This window comes from Panthera onca, chromosome F1 (assembly GCF_046562875.1).
Source record: "Panthera onca isolate mPanOnc1 chromosome F1, mPanOnc1 haplotype 2, whole genome shotgun sequence".
NCBI lineage: Eukaryota > Metazoa > Chordata > Mammalia > Carnivora > Felidae > Panthera > Panthera onca.
The window spans coordinates 26,277,603-26,298,592 of record NC_138355.1 but is presented as its reverse complement, the minus strand read 5'-3'; the positions used below and the strand labels follow the sequence as shown (position 1 = coordinate 26,298,592).

At 43.0% G+C, this 20,990-nt stretch overlaps 1 protein-coding gene and 1 long non-coding RNA gene across 2 annotated transcripts in view; one reads left to right on the top strand and one right to left on the bottom strand.

The window, feature by feature from the left end:
• Window positions 1-8,367, top strand: part of LOC132686135 (uncharacterized) — a 39,592-nt gene extending 31,225 nt beyond the window's left edge. The window contains exon 4 of the long non-coding RNA XR_013553199.2: window positions 8,187-8,367. This is a non-coding gene — a long non-coding RNA (uncharacterized LOC132686135). The remainder of the gene's footprint in view (window positions 1-8,186) is intronic.
• Window positions 1-20,990, bottom strand: part of NIBAN1 (niban apoptosis regulator 1) — a 152,006-nt gene that overhangs the window by 5,434 nt on the left and 125,582 nt on the right. The window contains exons 7-13 of the mRNA XM_060643718.3: window positions 17,226-17,330; window positions 16,747-16,909; window positions 11,145-11,332; window positions 8,361-8,522; window positions 6,695-6,805; window positions 4,696-4,803; window positions 729-840 (exon numbers count right to left, since the gene is read on the bottom strand). Coding sequence (XP_060499701.1) covers window positions 729-840; window positions 4,696-4,803; window positions 6,695-6,805; window positions 8,361-8,522; window positions 11,145-11,332; window positions 16,747-16,909; window positions 17,226-17,330 — 949 coding nt within the window. The remainder of the gene's footprint in view (window positions 1-728; window positions 841-4,695; window positions 4,804-6,694; window positions 6,806-8,360; window positions 8,523-11,144; window positions 11,333-16,746; window positions 16,910-17,225; window positions 17,331-20,990) is intronic.

Here is a 20,990-nt window from a genome sequence, read left to right as displayed (position 1 = left end):
ATCTCGTCGGATTGGCTACTGTGACCTGGGGCTTGTGCCTGGCCAGTTTTCTTTGTGGAGGGTTTTTGGGGATACTAACACCTTCTCCACGAAGACCAGATACGTTTCAGGCCTATGGTTTCAGGGAATGGCCCTGTCCGGCATATTTCTATCAAAGTTTTCCTGTCCACGGTCCCATCACAAGCAAGGCCTCAGTCCACGGATAGTGGACACGGAGCACTGTGTCGGCACCCCGTGTCTGCTTCTGTCCAGCTGATGGGAGGTGAGGAATGTGCTGAGGGAGCAGCTGGCAGCCCTTTTTCCTGGATTCACCTCCTCCTGGCTCTGGGAGGGGCTGTGAGTCTGTGGCTAAAAGCACCTGTTTTCCTTTGTTTCTGTCTGGAGCAGCCGGAGGAAGACAGCTGTTCATGAGACAGTCCAGCCTTAATCTCCCCAAACCTCGGTTTTCTCTGAAAAATGAAGCTTGAAATTCCTGTCTCACAGAGTTCTTATTGATATTCAAAGAAATAATATCTAACGGGCCAGCACAGTGTGTGCCAAACCATGAACCTCGGTCAAGGTCAGTATCCCTCTCTCTTTCCTCTCTGTCTCCCCGACAAACCAGTATCGATTGCTTCTTCCCCTTTCATCCCTGTTGAGAAACCTCACTGGCCTCACTGGGTCCCCTTTGAGGGGTACTCCCATCTATCTGGTGTCCCCACTCTCGGCACCAAGTAAATCTTCCTTACCTTTCAGGGTTTCGTCAAGGAGGCTCTGATGTAAAATCTCCTCATAGACATTTTCAACGTGAATCATATTGGTGTGATCTGCAAAAATGAACTGCTCGTATTTCTGGAGCTCCTGGGAGGGTGAGAGATAGGAAGACAGAGGACAAGGCATGAGAGGGCAATTTGTAGAGGAGATACAGAGAGTATGGCTCCCACTCGTGACCCCCTCCTCGGAGAGTGGGGCACTCAGCCGTTGGTCATTCCCTTCCTTTTCCCCAGGCACCAAGGCACCATTTCCTGTACTGCGCACACAGATTTTGATCATCTCAAAGCCCTGTCGGTGGGTCAGTGGGTCTCAAGGCCCTCCTTTTTTTTTCATTACAACCAAAATGCTCCCTTCTTCCTCTTTTTTTTCCTTTTAAACTCCAACAGGACTTTACCAAGTAAGTTACACACGGTACAATGTACACATTTTATAAGTGCATCTCAGTGATTTTAAATATATTAACTAAACCCACGTAACTATAGCCCAGATCATGACAGAGAACATTTTCAACACCCTGTGCATTTTTTCCAGCCTATAGCCCCACCAAGAGATAAGCATTACTCTGATATCTGTCACAATAGATTAGTTTTTCTAATTCTTGAACTTTATATAAATTGCATCACATCTTCTTGTGTATTTGGTTTAGAGATTCATCCGTGTTGCTGCCTGTATCAGTAGCTCACTCCCTTTTATTGATGAAAGGCATTCACTATATGGGTGGACTAAAATTGTTTAGCTATACTCCTATCGATGATGTTGAGATTTTTCCATTTTTAACTATTATGAATATAATTGCTATAAACATCCTTTGCATGATCTTTTTGGATTTAGGGGTTTATTTATCTTAAGTTCATACCTAGAAGTGAAATTCCTGGGTCCCTGGACTAGATATTTAACTTTATTAGGATGGGGCCTTTTTCAGGTGTGGGGAATCTCTAGTCAAGAGTTCTTCAGGAACATTCTCTTCTTTCCCTCCAACTGGCCCTGACACTCATTGACAAACCTAGGCAGGATGCAGAAGCCCTTAACCCTTCCTGCTTTCGGAGAGTTTCCAGATGGCTCGAGGACAGCAAGGGGTCAAAATGTACCAAATCATATCCCAGTTATCAGCATGAGGACACAGAAGGGATCAAAATGTACCAAATCACATGCCAGTGATGAACTCAGTTATCCTTACAGCTGATGGTGCTGGAAGGGCCCCAAGGGCCAGGGCCTTAGCAGCGGGATTTGATGCTTTTCGCCTGAAGGGACAGGATTTACAGCAGGTGATCAGAAGCCACTACATGCAGACAACTCAGTGCTATAGGACTTGGGGGCCTGTTGTTCAGGACCAGGTCACAACAGGTGATAATGGGGTCCCTTTATATCCGCCCTAGAGCAAAGCCAAAGGATTGAAAAGGCATGAGCTTCCATGACCCTGAGAGGGTCTGTGAGGCAGGACTGACACACAGACAAGAACTGTGTGGAAAGAGCACTGCCCAGGAGGCTGGACACTGCCCTGGATTAGCTGTGGGACCTGAATAAGTCATGTCACTGCTCTGTGCCTCTCCCTTCCTCTGCAAAGCGAGGGCCACAGGCTCATGTCTGCAACACCCTTTCATCTCCCTAGGTGGTCTCCCATTCTTTACTCCCCTGACTGGTGCCTAAGGACTAGGTGAAAACATGACTCTGGGACATCCTCCCTGACCCCATAAGCAGAGCTGGGCACCCGGCTCAGAACCATGGCCATTGCTCTTCCCCATAAGGCCACTGCTGTGCTCATCACATGGCATACTATATGCCTGTCCATGCCTGTCAGCTGCCTCTAGGCTATGAACTCCAGGACAGCAGGGACATTGGCCTAGCACAGTGCCTGGATCACATTTGATACATATTCAATACATGTTTGTGGAATAAACAGCAGGCCTTTAAAATTTCAAACAGCTAAATAAGTGTGTGGAAAGGAACAATTTCTAGGGATGTTTATACTGTCGTGAGATGTCTGGCTTTATAAAATAGGTCTTCTATATTGAACTGATTAAACGATAATGTATGTTTAATTCCTTGGAGCAATCTAACTGGAAGCCCTGAGGTTGGGTCTTGAGGAATTGGAATTTTTTTTAAAGCTTCCCATGCAATTTTAATGTGCGGCTGGACTGGAGTACCACAGATCTAGGAAGCTGTGATATAAAGAACCAAAAGGACCATGCTTTAGTCAAATAAAGAATCCTTCAATGAAGCAAGTAATTCCCAAATTTGCCCATTCTGCAAATTCAGATTTTAGGAAATTTCTTGGCACTGGAATAATATCCTTAACTACTGAAAACCTGGGGTGTCAGCTTCTTTTGCAACTAATCTCTCTTGATTAAAAATCATAAGAGCATTTTATAGATTGGGTACAGTTCTGCTGATGCTTGGAGAAAGGGAACTGATGAAAAAGGGGACTTTCTTTACTCTTCTCCTCTTCTTGGACAAGATGGCCTTGAGGCACCCAGATTGCTTTGGGATAGAAGAAGAAAAACACCCCAGGCAGAATATCTGTGTACAGACACAACGAGAGGTGGACTAAGTCATCCTCTGGGTGGCAGCATTTTTCCATCCACATATGGCCAAGGGCCAAACATACGGACAGATTCTTTACTCCTTTGACTTTTATCAAACGCCCAGAAATAAATGCTGGGTACTAGATATGCCAAGACTCTAAAGGAAAAAAAAAAACAAAACATTTATAGAATATAAAAATGACCAAAGAAATTTCTGCAGTAAAATAGCTTATGCAAAGGATTTTAATATTCCAACTCTTGGAGACCCTCTAAGCTACCCCAAAGCCCTTTTTAAATTCTAAAAAGCTCTTTATGATTTGCTCCAAGAGGGAGAAGGCACTGATAATGTCCAGGCTCATATATCATTTCTAAAATGTAGAAACTTTAATAGTAGTAAATATACCATTTACTGTAAATATACCATTTGCTGAGTGGATGCCATGTTATTAGCAAGTGTGAGCTGAGTTCAAACTCTGGTGGTTACCAGCTGTGACTTTGGGCCTGTGACTTAATCCCTCAGATTTCCTCATTTGTACAATGAAGATATAAATAGCACCTCCTCCTAGAGTTGTCATGAAAATTATTGAGATAATCCATACAAAGTGTTTAACATGGTAAGCGCTCATCGAATATTAATTAAATCATTCTAGTCTCCTCAATCTTAAGAAACATGCCACAAAATATGTCATCTCCATTTTCTAGAAGATGGAATCTAGGCCAAGGAAGAGGAAAAGTGACTTGCTCAAGGCCCCAGAGCCAATATATGGAGGAGCCAGAACTTGCACCCAGATGTTGAACCAGCCTCCTCAGGCAGCTTGTTCATTACTCTGCTCTGCAGACTAAGTCACACCTTCATAATCATGGCTGTCACTGGTAGCAGCTTTAAGTGGTTTCAGTTTCATTGATTTCACCAAACACACATTACTGGATTTATAAGAAAAAAATACCCTTCTGTAATCATGTTTCTTAAGGTCTTTTTCGGGATTTAGCGGTCAAGTTTCAGAGGACATGTGGTTCCCAAGAGTCATACTATGATGAAGAATGCCTGGTGTCCTCAGATGTTCTATGGCAAGCCTTAATTTGGCTCAGAGTCAGATCATTACCTTTGAGATTTTGTCTAGGTCAGGGGTCAGCAAATCTGGTGGCTGCTTGTTTTTGCAAATAAAGTTTTATTGGAACACAGAAGCACCCATTGTCAATGTATTGCCTATGTCTGCTTTTGCACTTAGCAGAGCTGAGTAGTTGCAACAAAACACTATGATCCATGAATCCTAAAATATTTACTATCTGACCACTTATAGAAAAATTTGCTGACCCCTCCCGGGTCTAGTCTACTGTTTGTAAGCACATCATAGCAAAAGGACTTGCTTGAACTTAATAGCAATAAAAGTATGCTCTCTGGAGTAACTCATCTCCTTACTGGTTTGCATGTGGATGCCAGTGCCTTCTGCACGGTGGGAAGTGTGATTTGAACCAGTGCCTCTTGAAATATCCTCTTCCTGATGGTGCTGCTGTCATAATCATATTGCTGTCAATACAGAGATAGAAACATATGCTAAATAGCAACATTGCAATCTGTTAACTTTTGCTTAAACAAAAACTCAGTCACTCACTTGTCTCTGTTTTTCCCCTAATTTCTGAGGACACTTGTGGTGTTTCTAAGGTCTCAGAGATCTTATCATGCAATTCTCTCAACCCTGGGTGGAGGGTACGACTATTAGTGACCCATCTTATCCTCCCCTCTTACAGATAGGGAAACTGAGGCAAGACCAAAACAATAACTTCTGCATTATAAAGAAGTTGGGGACAGAACTGGGGAGTGAGTTTGTATGACATCACCCCTGTCCTGGGTGGCTCCATAGGAGCCACAGTCATCTACTTCTTTCACTCTATATCCTAAAAGCAGGATTAGTGGGTTGTAATGGTTTCCACAAGGGAAGACAGAGTCTGGATCATTGCAACCTTAACACTGTGGCATGTTAACCAAAGAAGTTTAGTATCTAGACCAAGAAAGATGATCATTCACTGTTCTGCATGGAATAGTCAAGCCTAGGGACCACAGTTTGGTTTTAGATGATACTTCAAGGGGAACACAGACAAACCGGAACATAGTCACAGGCATGTGAGTAGAATGGTTAAAGACATGAAGGCATTCATACCAGAAATAATAACTTTGGGTGAAATTTAGCTCCCCTCCTCTCTTCTTATTCTCTGAGCTTTGAAAACAACCAAAGGCTACTATGTTGAGGGACATGGACAGGGAGGACAGAACTAGAATCACCAATGGTGAGAACTTTGGCTTCACATCAGGTAGTATGTTCTTGAGGTTGAAGGTGTCCAGAGAAGGAATGGACTGTCCTGAAAGGTATAAAGTGTCCTAACACTGGAGGTGTTATTGACATTGATTCTATCTTTTCTTTCCAATTGAAAGCTCATTATTATTTGTGTTATCATAATAAAAATTGCTTTTTTATTTGCTTTTTTAATTTGCTTTATTTATTTATTTTATTGCTCAGTGATTTGGTTGCCAGAGTTTCCTACTTTCTGCGAGGTATTAAGATTGGGTCTAAAATTCAGGGACCACATTCTAGGCTCTGTGGGACTTTTATCTTCTGCTTCAAGGCACTGTTTAAGGGAATAGGTAGTAAGAAACTAGTGGGCTAAGTTTAAATATAGTTTGAGCTCTAGGCTCACCATTGACTAGCCTGTTGAGCTTAAGTAAGTCACGCTAGCTCTTAGTGGGTCACTTTCCTCATCTTTACAATGGAGACATATTCTAATCATATCACAAGTCCATGTGAGAATCGAACAAAACAGGATAGGTTAAAAACAAAAAAAGCTTTAAAAATACACCAGTGTAAGCTGGTATTATTAAAAACCATTTTGATATATACTTAAGCAGTAAGCACAATAAAAACAATTTCACATGGTGGGCATCTTTTTTTTTTTTTTTTTTTTGAGTACTTCCTTTGCCAGGAGATCTCGATTTTTCTAAAAACCGTTGGCCAATTTAAATGGGTTTTACTATATCGTAAGCTCTTTGAAGGAGGCTGTGTATTGGCTATCACAGGCAATACCTACCACAATTTTTTGCTTACAGTGGACAGGCAATAAATATCAAGTGCAACTGCTATGAATGCAAGCTGGGAACAGGTCACTTCTAGCTGATGGACAATGATACTGAGGACCTGCGGTCCCTAAAGCTGCCACTAGATGCCAGAACAGGCATGAAAGTTAAGGCGGGGGGGGGGGGGGGAGCGGGCGGGGACTGGATGCCTGGTAGCCATTGCTACCTCAAGGGGGCAAAGGGGCCGGATTACAAACAGGGAGTGTGAAAGAGAACTTGGTATTTTCCACTTAACAAAAGCAGGGGTCACGCTCTTGTTTTATGCTTCCCACAAATGAGAGAATGGTTTTACCTTTAAGACTCGGAGCTTAACCTTCTCAATGGCGATCGCAGTTCTGGATGCCTCTCCTTGGAGGTGTGGGGAAAGCAATTGCTCGAAAGTGAATACTGCATTCTCCATTAACTAGAAACCAAAGGCGACACAGAACGACACCTGGTCAGAGGCCAGGGTCTCTGCCCTGGAGCAGGGAGGGGATGACCATCACAGTCCCCTCAGGCACTACTCTGCGGCCACCCAGAAGAACAGATCCTCACGCCTTCCACCTGGGCTGTGAAATAAATAGGCACCTGGCTACAGGGGGATCAGTAAGAGTCTAAGAAGTAAGCACACACTCACACTCGCGTGGTGGCATGTATACGTGTATTTTTTTCCCCTCCTCTCTTCTTATTCTCTGAGCTAGAAAACCTATGGAGGCCATGGGATTGAGAATACCATCCTCCCCTGTGGTCAACCCCTTTCTCCAGTCTCTGTACCTGCAGCCAGGCCTTGACAAAGTGAGGTGGGAAGCTTCTCCAGTGATTTTTTGGCTGCTTTAATCCTGCACTTCCACTCTTCGGTGGATGCAAACCACACCAGCACACCTCTCTCCACTTCCAGCCTACCACCTCACTTCTCTGCCTTTCTCTGACGGCCTGGAAGGGAGGCAGGGCCAGGGCTTGGTGGGGAGAATGGCTGATGTGCTCCAGGGTCAGGAAACGGAAGCGATTGAGATTTCTTATTCTCCGCACGTGTGCCTGTATCAGCTTCACTGGGTTCAGCATTACCAAAGGGACTTCTGTTAAACTGTTGCCCAGTTTTGTTCCTGGTCCATTTTTAATCCTTCACAACTCAGAGGTGAGATAATACGGTGTATCACTTAATCCATCCTGTAACTTTTAAGGACAAAAATGCTCCTTTCTTTCCCAAGCCTGTGATCTCAAAGCATGAACACATACCTTTGTTATAGCACTCTCAAACACCGTTAGTGACTTATCTAAGCATCTGTCTCTGAAGTGGGGTCTGGCACACTGTCCAGCCCCCTAGGGAGTTCCCCCAGAACACCTCTGAAGTAGAATTGGTCTTTTATGGCTTCAGTGATCACACCCTTTCTTCATTTAGAAAGCACTAGGGTATGAAAAGAATTTATAGTTGTTCCTGGAGAAAAAGTTCCTTATGGGGGAAAAAAGGTAGATCTATCAAGTAGATCCAAGAAATCCAAATAGGAAGCCATGATTGATTGATTTATTCATTGATTTACTCTTAACCAGGTTAGGGAATTAATTTAATCCAGTAGTTCTCCATTCTGGCTGCATATTAGAAGCAGTGGGCGTAGGAGTAGGGGAAACCACCGGGAGTGGGGTCTAGACATCAGGACTTCTCAAAAGCTCTCCAGACGATTCAAATGTGCAGTCAAGGTTAAAAGCACTGGTTTGACAAATCAAGTAATTATCAGCTAATGCTACTTTATTTCCCTGAAATGTTTTTTTTTTTCTTTCTTTCTTTCTGATGCTCATCCACATGGAAGAAAGATGAAGCCAGCGGGGAGGACAAAGTACATCCTCACGCCACACGATGAAGAAATCGTGGAGAAATGGACCTCATGGCCCAGGGCGACACTAGCACACCAATCTCACCAGCCAGCCCCAGTTTCTCTGCTGTCTCCATCCCCACCCGCCACGGAGGCCCCTGCTGCTCCCACCTCTTGCATGTAGTTCTGGGTCCTCTGGACCACCAGATCGACGTGGGGGAATCTGAAGCGGCTCTTGAGATCCTGCAGGCGTTCCTGGAGCAGGTTGACTTTAATATAACAAGGTTCCATCTTCACAGAATCCAGTGGAAGATTCATAAGCCGGTCTAGATGCTGCATTTTGGTGAAGGGAAAAGTTAAATACCTTCAGACTCAGGAGCAATTTTGCATGCATATTACATATTACATAAAGTCTAAACAATCAGATGTATGTTATTAGAGTGAATTGCTTCCTAGGTCGCTATATCAATGACATTTCAATTGTCTTGCTTCCCTCCTTCAGGGGTCCCTGGGGCAGTTCTATTGCTAGGGCAGGGACTAATAGAGGACCCGGCTGGAGGGTGGAAGGACCCAGGGAAGCATTTGGGGGGCTCCAATCTTAGCTCTTGATGGACTCTAGGCTCCCACCTCCAGAACTCGAGAACTAGGCGGGCAGGCTCCCTGGCACCTGGAATTGCTGCTGGGCCCACAAGCCTCCCAGGCCTTCTTTAATGAGTGCCATGCACTTACAAAACCTCAGAAAGGTCGGGATGTCCTCGCACCTGGGACTCTGGGAATGAAGTCAGAATCTCCCCAGTTCTCAGAGGTTCTGTCAGTGCCCACAGAGATTCCCTCTGCCGTAGGTTCTCTATGGTGCCAGTGGGTAAGGAGGTGGGTGGTAGGAAGAGGCCTGGCCTAGGAGAGGCATCCAGTTTAGAAACTGGGATCCCTCCCCTTCTGGCTTGCATGAGCAGTGACTTGGTCAGTGAGGCCACAGGGCTTCCAGCATGAGGGCAGCGACGGACCGCCTCTGCTAGAGACGTCAGGTTTTACCAACATGCTCTTACACCGCGACTGTTGTCAAGATAAAGCATCCTATTTTCCAAGCTTATTTTAGACTAATTTTTAAAATTGAATACTGGGTTTCTAGAATAAGCAGGACGGTGGGTGGAGAAAGAGAAGATAGAAAGGTATTGAAAATGTATGCTCAGGGAGAAGTGGGGAGTAATACTGAGTAACTGTGAGTAATATCGGATGTGCTGTCTGATTTTCAGGTCACAGAAAAGAGACAAATCTAGACTTTTAGGTGCCTCTAAATAGGAATTGTTAAAGGGCCCATTTTTTTTTTTGCATGTTTTTAAAAAGAAAACGTTACTCTTGTTGAGAAGTGAGCTGTGAGAGCCTCACAGAAGTGGAGTGAATGAGCACACACGTGGGGTCAAACTTGTCCCTCCTCACATGATATGTACTGTATTTATTTTTAAGAAATAACAATTAAGCAGGCAGGAGAGGGAAAATGGGTTACTGCTTGGCTTCTATCAGACCCACCAAAGTTTAAACAAGTGGTAATACCTATTGCTGATGGGCATATGGAAAAAAGTCCTCTGCCATACCCAATTGGTGGAAACGTAAAATTTAAATCCCTTTTTTTTTGAAATGCAAATGGCAACATCTGTTAACAGGAGAAATAAACCTACGTTTCAACCTAGCAATCCTGCTTTAGGAATCTATCCCACAGGCATGAAAGCATCAGAGCATAATATATGTAACAAGGTTATTTATTGCAGCTTTGTCCATGATGCCAGCAACATTTGGATAGTTGAATAAATCATGGTACATTCATACGTGAAATATTATGTAGCCATTAAAAGAATGATTTAGAGCTAGAACGGCTAACTTGAAGACAGTTTCATGAGGTATGTTTGAATGAGAACACTGATAAACAGAGTAGGATCTGTAATACGATCCCATTTTTCTAACGAACAATCTGAAAAAACAGCCTGTAAATGTGTATGTTTTATATGCTATAGAAACATGGGGAAAAGGACAGAATGGCATATGCTAACATGTTAACACTAGTGACTTGTAGGGAGGTGGGTGGTGCCAGGGTACGAGGGAGAGTAAAGGCAAGGTTTAAAAAAGGCTGGAAAAAGAAAATTCAAAATATTCATAAAATTTATCTTGTTTCTGTATAATTACATGCATATGTATGCATAAAGATATAAGGGGGGAAAAAAGAGAGGTATCTGGTTTTATCCACTGACTCGTAGCGATGTGTCAAGAGTAAAACCAAGTTGCCACGTTATGTCTGTCTGTGATTATACCTCTGTCAGTGATTCTTGAACTTCAGTGTGCATCACATCCTTGGGGGGCCCTTGTAAACCAGACTGCTGGGCCCTACCTCCCCTCTGCCCAAGTTTCTGATTCAGTAGAGTTGGTGGGGGGCTGAGAATTTGTGTTTTTAACAGCCAGGTGATAATGACGCTGCTGGTCCAGGGACCACACTTTGAGAAACATTGCTTTTATCATGAGTCTTATTATTGGAAACAAATCAACAAAAAAAATTTATATAAATGACGGTATATGCTTCTATATTTGTATGAACAAGAAAAAATTATGTGAAAACACATTCTAAGCTATTTATATCAGTTAATTCAGGGAGTCAGGAGTCGAGGTGGTGTAGGTGTTGGGGTGGGTATGGGTGATCAATTATGCTCATATATATGAGCATATTGCTTCACTTGTGCAAGCATATTATTATTCTTGCAACTTGAAAACCATTGATAAATGAAATCAGGTGAATGGACTGATGGATGGGGTGGCTGGAGGAATGGAAGAACTAGATGAATGAGAGAAGGAAGGGAAGGAGAGGGAAAGAAGGAAGAAAGGAAAGAAAGCATGAATGCAGATAGAGCACCAAGGAAAAGGCAGCCCCATGCAGACCATTCACACTGAATTCCTTGGCTTCATATCTACCTCTTTTAGCTGGGCGTTGTCTTTGGTGGTCTGAAAGTTCTGGGTAAGTTCATCCACTTCTTTTTCAAAGAGTGAGCGTACTTCACTGAATCCTGAGCTCACCGGCCCCATGAGCTCCTCCAGGATGGACGCCAAGAATGGTTGAACACTCTCCGCACAGCTTCTCTCTGCTGGCTCGGCCACCATTGCTGAGATAGGAAACAGCCAGAAAACCATCACTTGTTATAGGCAAAGTTGAGTTCAGAGTCACTGGAGCCAGGCCACGGCTGGGCAGTGCCCACAGAGCCATTTAACAGCCAAAGCAAGCTCAAATGGGCAAGACAGACCAGCACAGGGAGTCCTGTGCCAGCATCACCAGAATGGAAAGCCATTAGATGCTTTTAGAATTGAAATAAACAGTCCTTCCTCTCCCCAAGCTTTCCCCTGCCCTGGGATGAAATGCATTTTTCTGCATGGTGCCTGTAAACATGCAATGCCTAATACAAAAAAGAAAACGCTGGTGACCCTCCTGTTTACTATCAGTCATCATTATATGTGCATAGCTTGTCTTCTAAGAAACACAGTTTACTAAGTTCTTTTAATTGAGGTGTAACTGACATCTAACATTATGCTAGTTTCAGTTGTACAACATAATGATTCAATGCTTGTATATAACAATTTATTAAGTTTTAATTAATTTCTCTAAGAGTTAATCAGCTCATATAATTCAATTCCCCTCCCCCTCTTCAAGAGACTTTTTAAAAATCAAGTACAGTCTTTTCTTGGGCAAACAGAAACAAATTGCATTAAAAACAAATGCCACCTACCTCTCATCCCCCAATTTTTGTTAAAAGGCTATTTTCTTCCCCTGATAATCAAGGAAAACATGTGCAGAGACAAAAATACAGAGAGTGCAAAAAATTATAAAGAGGGATGAAATAAATATAACCACACTTCCCAGACTCAGTAAAGATGCTCATTTAGAAAGTCTGAATGGGACATGCAAAGCTCCATTTACTTATTTATTTATTTACTTTTAATTAAAATTTTTTTTAAGTTTATTTTCTTTTTTAAAATATAATTTATTGTCAAATTGGCTAACATACAGTGAGTACAGTGTGCTCTTGGTTTTGGGGATAGATTCCCATGATTCATTGTGCTTATTTTCATTTTTGAGAGAGAGAAAGGGAGACAGTGTGTGAGCACGGGAGAGGCAGACAGAGAGGGAGACAGAATCCAAAGCAGGCTCCAGGCTCCGAGCTGTCAGCACACAGCCCCATGCGGGGCCTGAACCCGTGAACCGCGAGATCATGACCTTGGCTGAAGTCGGATGCTCAACCAACTGAGCCACCCAGGTGGCCCCCAAAGCTGCATTTTTTTAAAGTCCTAAGGTGACTGCCAAGATTAGCCAGGTTTAAGAGCAGTGAACTCGTGAAGGAAGCCTGAGCTGGAAATGGCCTGAGTTTGTTCTGTAAACTGGAAGGCTAGCTTTGTGGCGCTGGTAAGTCTCATAGCCTTGTCATGTAGTATCTCAGAACTAAGGGAAGTGTAAGTGCATATGGGTGTCCAATCCTTCCATCTTATAGGTGGACAGTCAGAGGCCTGGAGGTGCCAGATGGCTTGACGAAGGTCACACCCTAATTTGCACATTTGGGACTACACTTCGAGGGTATTTCTTAATGTTTTATTGGCAATAACTTGCTTACAGTGAGATGAACGGCCACGTTATTTCAATCTGCAGAAATATTTCACAGTAATGGGGGATCAGACTGCCTCTTCTAAGAATCTGAGACGACCAGTATTATTAGTATTATGAATGATTCACAAATATTTGGTATATAAAATATTAACGAGTCTTAGAACTGCTAGGATAAAAAAAAAACCTTTTGATTATCTGATTTAAATATGAAACAGTCTATGACTTCTACAAATGACTTGCTTGATACCAAAATGCAAAACTGTGTGTCAGGAGAATAAGTGAATGATTTATCAACTAACTTTGAGAGAAGAACTGTTTGAAAAGCATCTAATTGAAATTTCAGAATAATCACGAACACAGGCAGAATGCAGAAAAGATTTAGGGGTAGCTGGCCGGTTTCACCCACTGAGTGGGGAGGAAATGGGCACAGGGAGGGGCCGTGGAGAAACCTGTTCCTCTCTGCCTGATTCCCACTGATGCCTGCGCCGCCATGGGCTCTAGCCCCCTCCCTGTGCCTTTATTCAGTGTACCTTTCACCTTCTTTCCTCCACCTCTGCTTGTGAACATCCCACTCACTTCCAGACCCAGTATAAACTTCACCCACTCGGACAGCCTAGAGCCCTGGTACCACCACACAGCTCCTGAACTGTGGTCTGCCGGCCAGTGTTTCCGTAGGGATTGGAATAAATTTTACACCCCACACGGATATGCTCTGCTGATTTTCAAGGATGTAGAGGCGCTGTTGTAATGAATACTGTCCGGTGACACAATGATTCATAAACCATCCAGAAGTTAGGGCAGCTGTGGAGAAGCCACTGAGCGGAGAGATTAAGGCAAAAAGTGCTAGAGTTTGAGGGGTTTGAAGCCTGACTCTGTTTTGTTATCTGGGGCAAGTTACCTAATCTCTGGCTCAGTTGTCTCATCTGGTAGGTGGAGATCATAAGAGTAATTACTTCTGAGTTTACTCTGTTCAAAATGCTTCGAAGCGTGTGTGGAGCTCTGGAAACCCTCACTCACTGTTAGCCCTCATCATGCCTGTTGGCATCATCCTTTTTTCCAATCAACCCACACTAAAACAGCACTGTTGTTATGAGAGGCCCACATGGGTTTTGAAGTTGAAATGGTTGCTGTTTATGAACCACTGTGCCCTCTGTTCCTGCTGCTCTTGTGGCATCTACCACCTTTTTTGCTGCTGTTTCAGTATCTGTAACATGCGTCCTCTCCTCCTTTTGTAAAATCACATTGTCTTCTTTATATCTTCATAGCCTTTGTATTCAGTAGGAGCAGAATACATGCTTATTTATTTTTTTAATTTTTAATGTTTATTTATTTTTGAGAGAGAGAGAGAGAGAGAGAGAGAGACTGTGAGTAAGGGAGGAGCAGAGGGAGAAGGAGACACAGACTCGGAAGCAGGCTCCAGACTCTGAGCTGTCGGCACAGTCTGACACGGGGCTCGAACCCACGAACCATGAGATCATGACCTGAGCCAAAGTAGGATGCTTAACTGACTGAGCCACCCAGGTGCCCAGAATACATGCTTATTGAATGAATAAATAATTGTGGGGCAGAATGAAAGATTGGTTGTTTTACTCTCAAGAATCATGTGGGAGGAAATGGGAAGAACAGGACTTAATACTCCCAAAGTTTTCTCGAAATACAAAGCCCTTTACTGACACAGGCTGAGGTATACAGTCAGCCCCTGAACAATGCAAAGCTTAGGGGCGCTGACACCCCTGTATAGTTGAAAATCTGTGTATAACTTTTGACTCCTCCAAAACTCAACTCCTAAGAGCCTACTGCTGACTGGAAGTCTCACCTATAACATACACAGTCAACGAACACATACTTTCTATGTCATCTGTATTACATACTGTATTCTTGCAATAAACGGAGCCAGAGAAAACAAAATGTTATTAAGAAAATCATTAGGAAAGGGAAATATATTTATAGTACTGTACTGTACTATAAGTGGATCTGTGCAGTTCAAACACCTGTTGTTCAAGGCTCAACTCTACTCATTATTTTAATGGCAGAGAACCAGAGGCCTGGTCAAAATGTGTTTCTTATACTGCCTTTTAAAAAGACTTGATCGTGACTTCCTTTCAAGGTATCTTTTAGGAAACAAAGACTAGTCTAGAACAGAATGTTTTTCCATCTTATGTGGGTTATACTGGAGCCACAGAGACCAGGCAAGAGTGAAAGGGAGAGGTTGGTTTAATTTGGGCCATGAGAATCGCCATGGTTAGGTCCAGCTCAGCCCAGCTGCCAGGAATATGGACTCAGGAGTTGGGTGCTGGCAGTTTTAGGTTGAATACGGTACTTCGATACACAGTCTATTCTAGATCAGTTGTGCTAATGGGAGGAATGAGAGATGTGGATGATAATATACACAAAACACTGTGAATTTATATCTGCCTGGGAAGGCAGCGCATGAACAGACACGCACATCTTTGCTGTAGTTATGCCTCCACCATTCTACTCTCTCAGAAGAATCAGCTGGGAGGGTGCTGAGGTGAGCTGGGTTGCAGTGGAAACAGGGCCTGAAGTGCAGAGGATAATGTCCCTATTAGATTCTAAGTGTCTTGAGAGCAGGAGCTGGGTCCCCTGTTCACTGCTAAAGCTCTAGCACCTTGCTCAGAAAGCACTTAGTATGTTTTTAATGAATGAGTAAGTAAACGGGCAAGTGAATGAATAATCTGAAAACTAACAATATAAGAAAATTGCTGATAAATAATCACAGATTTGCATGCACGCTTCTGTCATATGACATTGGGTGTGGCGCACTTCTGGAGATGTAGGAATGGAGAACCTCAACATTTTACCCTGTAGAATTCCTTAGAGGCCATTTCAGGCCTCTTGTGAGGGCACAGGCAAATATTTTTCTCTTAATGGCCAGGTAGAGAACATTGGAGACTTTGCAGCCCAGAAAGTCTCCGTTCCAACTACTCAACTCTGCCCTTGTAGTATGAAAGCAGCCATAGACAACACATACATGAATGGGCACGGCTGTGTTCTGATGAAATGTTATTTACAAAAATAGATGGTGGGCCCGATTTGGGCCAAGGGCCACAGTTTGCAGACCCCACACTTGTGGGCACTCCTGATTACAGAGGAGGACACTAAGGCACATGGAAGTCAAGTGACCTTCCCAAGGACACATGACTGGCCAATGTTGCACTCGTGACTAGAATCTTGATTTATCAACTCTAAGTCAACTTTTTTTTCTTGTTGAGGGAAAATCCATTTATTCATCCATTCAAGTATTTGCTGAGAGTCTGCATATCCCAGGCGTGGTACTAGCCCCTGGGTGTGCCTGAGTAAACCAGGGATCACACGGCCCAGTTCTTAGCTTACAGCAGAGAAGGGCAGAGGTAGAAGCCATTACAATCAGTGTAAGAAGTGCTACAGGGGCACCCGGGTGGCTCAGTTAAGCGTCCAGTTAAGCGTCCAGCTTTAGCTCAGGTCATGATCCCACATTTGTGAGTCTGAGCCCCACACCGGGCTTTCTGTTCTCAGCGCAGAGCCGGCTTCAGATCCTCTGTCTTCCTCTCGCTCTGCCCCTCCCCCACTCTCTCACACACGCACGCACATGTGCTCTCTGTCTCTGTCTCTCTCAAAAATAAATGGACAAATTAAAAAAAACAAAGAAGAAGTGCTACAGCAGGGAGGTGTGGGCAGTATCAGAATATACAGGCACCACCCCAGGCAAGAAGCAAACTTTCCTCCACCTTGTGTCCCTGAAGTTTCCTTGGGAAGGGCCAGGCCCTCACTAGCACCGCTAGCATACTCCTATTACACCTGTTAGCACCTCTTCCCAATTCCCTCAATTTAGTTTTCCTCTCAAATCATGTATTCTGACGACACGGTGGAGCCCTACACACACAGCTTATTTAGCACACAGGAGCATGGATGATCTCCACTGACCTTTGATCTTTCCAATTAAGAAGTTCTTTGAGTTCACGATCTGATCCATGTCTGAACGGATGGTTCCTTCTAGGTTCTTCGTCAGAGTTCTGCATTCCTCCTTCAAGGCACTTAATCCTTCTGAAACCTGATGCCGAACCAGTTTGTAGGCCTCCTCAAGGAGCTGCAACAGAGAACAGCACATAAATCTGGGCTCGGTCACGTGCAAGCGACTGCTGGAGTCAAGTAGTGGGGGGGGGGGGGGGTGGGAGGGTTAATCACAGATTATCATAACATAAACAAACCTGCATGTGCACTCTAATTGTTCTTTCAAAGTTTGAGTCTGTTTGGATCAGTCCCCATGTAAGTGAGACTGAGCAGACTCAAGGTATGCAGTTCTCTACACAGCAAAGAAATGATTTAAAAAAAAAAAAAACCCTGCCCACCCCCAAAAGAAGGGAATTCGAGTAGCACAGTTGCATAGCAAAATGATCACTTACACCAAGCCAGGCTCTCTTTCTGTCGTTCTTCTTCCCCTTCATTTTGGGCAAAAGGTCTGTCTGAAGGGTTGGCAGGAGCTCCTCCATCACCAGGTTACTTAGGATCTGTGGGGAGGAAGACACAGATTCCGTTAGTTGGTGATTGCTGAATCTGAGCATCAGGCCAACTGAAGTTGTCATCATTGGTCGTCCCTATCCAACATAAGATTGTCTTGGGCTATGTAAACTCAGCTAGACTATTAACAATAGCCAAAGTATGGAAAGAGCCCAAGTGTCTATCGATGGACGAATGGATAAAGAAGATGTGGTATATATATATATGTATATGTATATATATATATATATATATATATATATATATATATACACACACACACAATGGAGTATTACTCGGCAATCAAAAAGAATGAAATCTTGCCATTTGCAACTATGTGTATGGAACCATAGGGTATTAAGCTAAGCGAAATTAGTCAGTCAGAGAAAGACAAATATCATATGACTTCACTCATATGAAGATTTTAAGACACAGAACAGATGAACACAAGAGAAGGAAAGAAAAAAATAATATAAAAACAGGGAGGGGGACAAAACATAAGAGACTCTTAAATATTGGGGCCCCTGGGTGGCTCAGTCGATTGAGCATCTGGCTTCGGCTTAGGTCATGATCTCGCAGTTCGTGAGTTCAAACCCTGCGTTAGGCTCTGTGCTGACAGCTCAGAGCCTGAAGCCTGCTTCCGATTCTGTGTCTCCCTCTCCTTCTGCTCCTCCCCCACTTGTGCTCTGTCTCTCTGTCTCTCTGTCTCTCAAAAATAAATAAACATTAAAAAATTAAAAAAAAAAAGAGAGACTCTTAAATATGGAGAGCAAAGGGTTACTGGGGGGGGGGGGGGATGGGCTAAATGGGTAAGAGGCATTAAGGAATCTACTCCTGAAATTGTTGTTGCACTATATGTTAACTAACTTGGATGTAAATTAAAAAAATAAAATTAAATAAAAAAAATAAACTCAGCTAGGCTGATAGTTTAACTCTGGTTTTGAGGCTACAGAAATCTCAACTAAGACAATCTTCGAGGATAAATGTTCTTAAACATCTGCAAGGAACAGTAATGTCTGCTGACAGCTCCTCATCAGGAAGGACAAATTCCTCAGATTCAAACTTCTCAGATTCAAACCAAAAGAATCTAGTGCATTTAGGATAAAAGGCAAAACTTTCACTATCGATAAGGGCACCCATAGCAACATTGTGAAAGGGGTCAGGCTTTGTTTTGGTGGCTTGAGTCCTGGCTTGTGTCCCCTGAGACCATCATCCTCCTCAAACTCCCTTGGAATCTGTGTGTCTTCATGTTCTTTGTCCCTGCTGTTCTCTGAACCCCACCTCCATCCTCTATAAAGTTTAGAAAAAGATGGGGTAACACACAGTTGGGGCAACTGGATGTTTGTGGGATGAACAGAATATGGGGAAGGGGATCTGAAGTTTTCAGAATGTTAAAATTGTTTCCAAGTCACTCCTAAAATGTTGCTTGGCCCAATGAAAAAATTTTTTTGAATCTGAGCAGTGTTCTCTGTGTCAATGTATTACAATGCTCCTTCTTTAACTACCCACCTTACCCTGCGTGGAGCAGATTTGTTCAGATTCAGTTTCACTATGAATCTTTTGGGGTTCACAACTTAGTTTTCAATATCAGGCTATAAAAAAGATTTACAAGGGAAAAAGTAATTTTGAGAATGGTAGAAAAGTAGAGAATCATTTGACATCTGTTCTATGAATTTAAAATAATGTTCATGCAAAATAATTGACCTCCTTCTCATAAAAATTCAAATTAGGCTTTGGGAATTATGGACAATTTTTTCTGAGGTCATTGGTCAGCCTCGTGCTAGTGGAAATACTTATGAGCTCACTAGATTTTGCCTTCCACCAAGGGCTCTGTTACAGCAGGGTGTAACACATTAGCTGAGCTGAACAGGAACACTCCCAGGGTGGGAGGTGGATGAGCCGTCCAGTCCCCCTGTGCCTGTGGGTTCCTAGGAGAGAAGTCTGTTCAGGTCAGTGCAGGGAATGGGCCTCTTGTCACCTGAAATATTGAACTTCATGGTATGACAAAGATTATAATGGAGACAGGATTTCTGCTAGTTCTTGTGATTCATCGGTGGAGATGTTTTTCTTTCTTAGTCATTCTTTGGGAGCAGTCACGAGATGAACTAGAATTTTTGAGGAATTTACAAGGAACTTGACGTGTGCAAGCTCCATGGAGATGAGGAGATCCAACAATTAGATTCAGGTAGGTAGTTAATAATCCATTGACCCTCCCCCCCATCCTGCACAATGGAGTAAGTCCTTAGTTGGAACACATTTTCCCAAGAGTGATGAAAATGTAGCATAGGGAGAAGGAGCTAAGAAAATAAAGAGACCAAAGCCAGAACTTAAAAACAATGGGAAATATTATCTTAGTTGAAAGTGTTACATTCAGGGTCATAATAATTGCCTGCTTCACCCTTCTGCAGAGACTGGTTTGAGTCTGAACATAAGCATGAGAGGGGTTTGAAAAGATCAAAATGTTACAAAGGCCAAAGGGAAAAAAATCATCTATTTGGGTAGGTTTATAGTTTTCTTTTAGTCTTTCCCATATAATATTCCAAGACATTCAGTTCTATTTTATAGTTTAGGGAATTGAAAAGGAAATATGTCTGGGGGAAAAAAGGAGGAGAATAGGAGTGGTTTGCAAGGGTGGGGGGCTTGACAAGTCACAGGGCAAGGCAGAGCCTCAGAGTGCTGGGGCCCAACTGTGTCCATCCCAACACCGAGTCACCCTCTTCCCCTAACCTTCAGCCCCACCCTCCATCCTTGTGCTGCCTCTCAGCTTCCCAGGGCCTTCTCTGAGATTCCCTACCTGGGTCAGCTCTCCATGAGCAGGGTCCAAAGTTCTGGGGCTGTTCTAGGGAAAGTAGCTACTTTAATAAATAAACTGTGCTAATGAAAGGGTTCCTCAACCTCTCTCTTCAGAACAGGATCCACTGGGTCTCACCATAAGGGCCCTAAAAATACCACTTTTGCTTAAAAAAAAATGGTGTGTGTGTGTGTGTGTGTGTGTGTGTGTGTGTGTGTGTAAATTTAACTTCTGGGATATACAGATTTTAAAATTCCATCACACATATAAGAAATCAAACATGCCATTAGGTTGTTCAAAATCAACCACACCATGTGTTACCTTCCAGATGTGGGGAAGGTGTGAGATCCAGAGACTGCCCTCCTTCCTGAGACTGGACTGATAGTCTGATCAGGCTGTCGGCCTTGTGCCTTTTGTGTTGCTGAGAGGCCATGGGTGAAAGAATCCATTTAAAGGGGCACGTTTGAGGTCATTAGACAAAAGACAACCCTGAAATGTATGGAGAAGGCCTAAAACGTGGACAGTTTTCTTGTCTTGAAACCACCTGTTCTGTGGGAACTATTAACTATTTTCTCAGCTCATCTGGTTCATTTAAAGGCAAATTTAAATTGACAATAATAATTACAAAATAATAAAGATATATTTATTAAATGAATATATTGCTATAAATAATAAATATACCAAATCACTGTAAATGCTTTACATCTTGCAAAATACTTTCCTTCAGGACTTCATTTGATATATTTTTTATAGACAAGTAGGATATATATTGACGTTTTTACTAGTATATAAATATTTTCACCTTAATAGTCTGTAGGCAAGTTATCCTAAGATATTTGCTTTGCCTCAGCAGTTGCCTAAAAAATCACCACTGCCATGA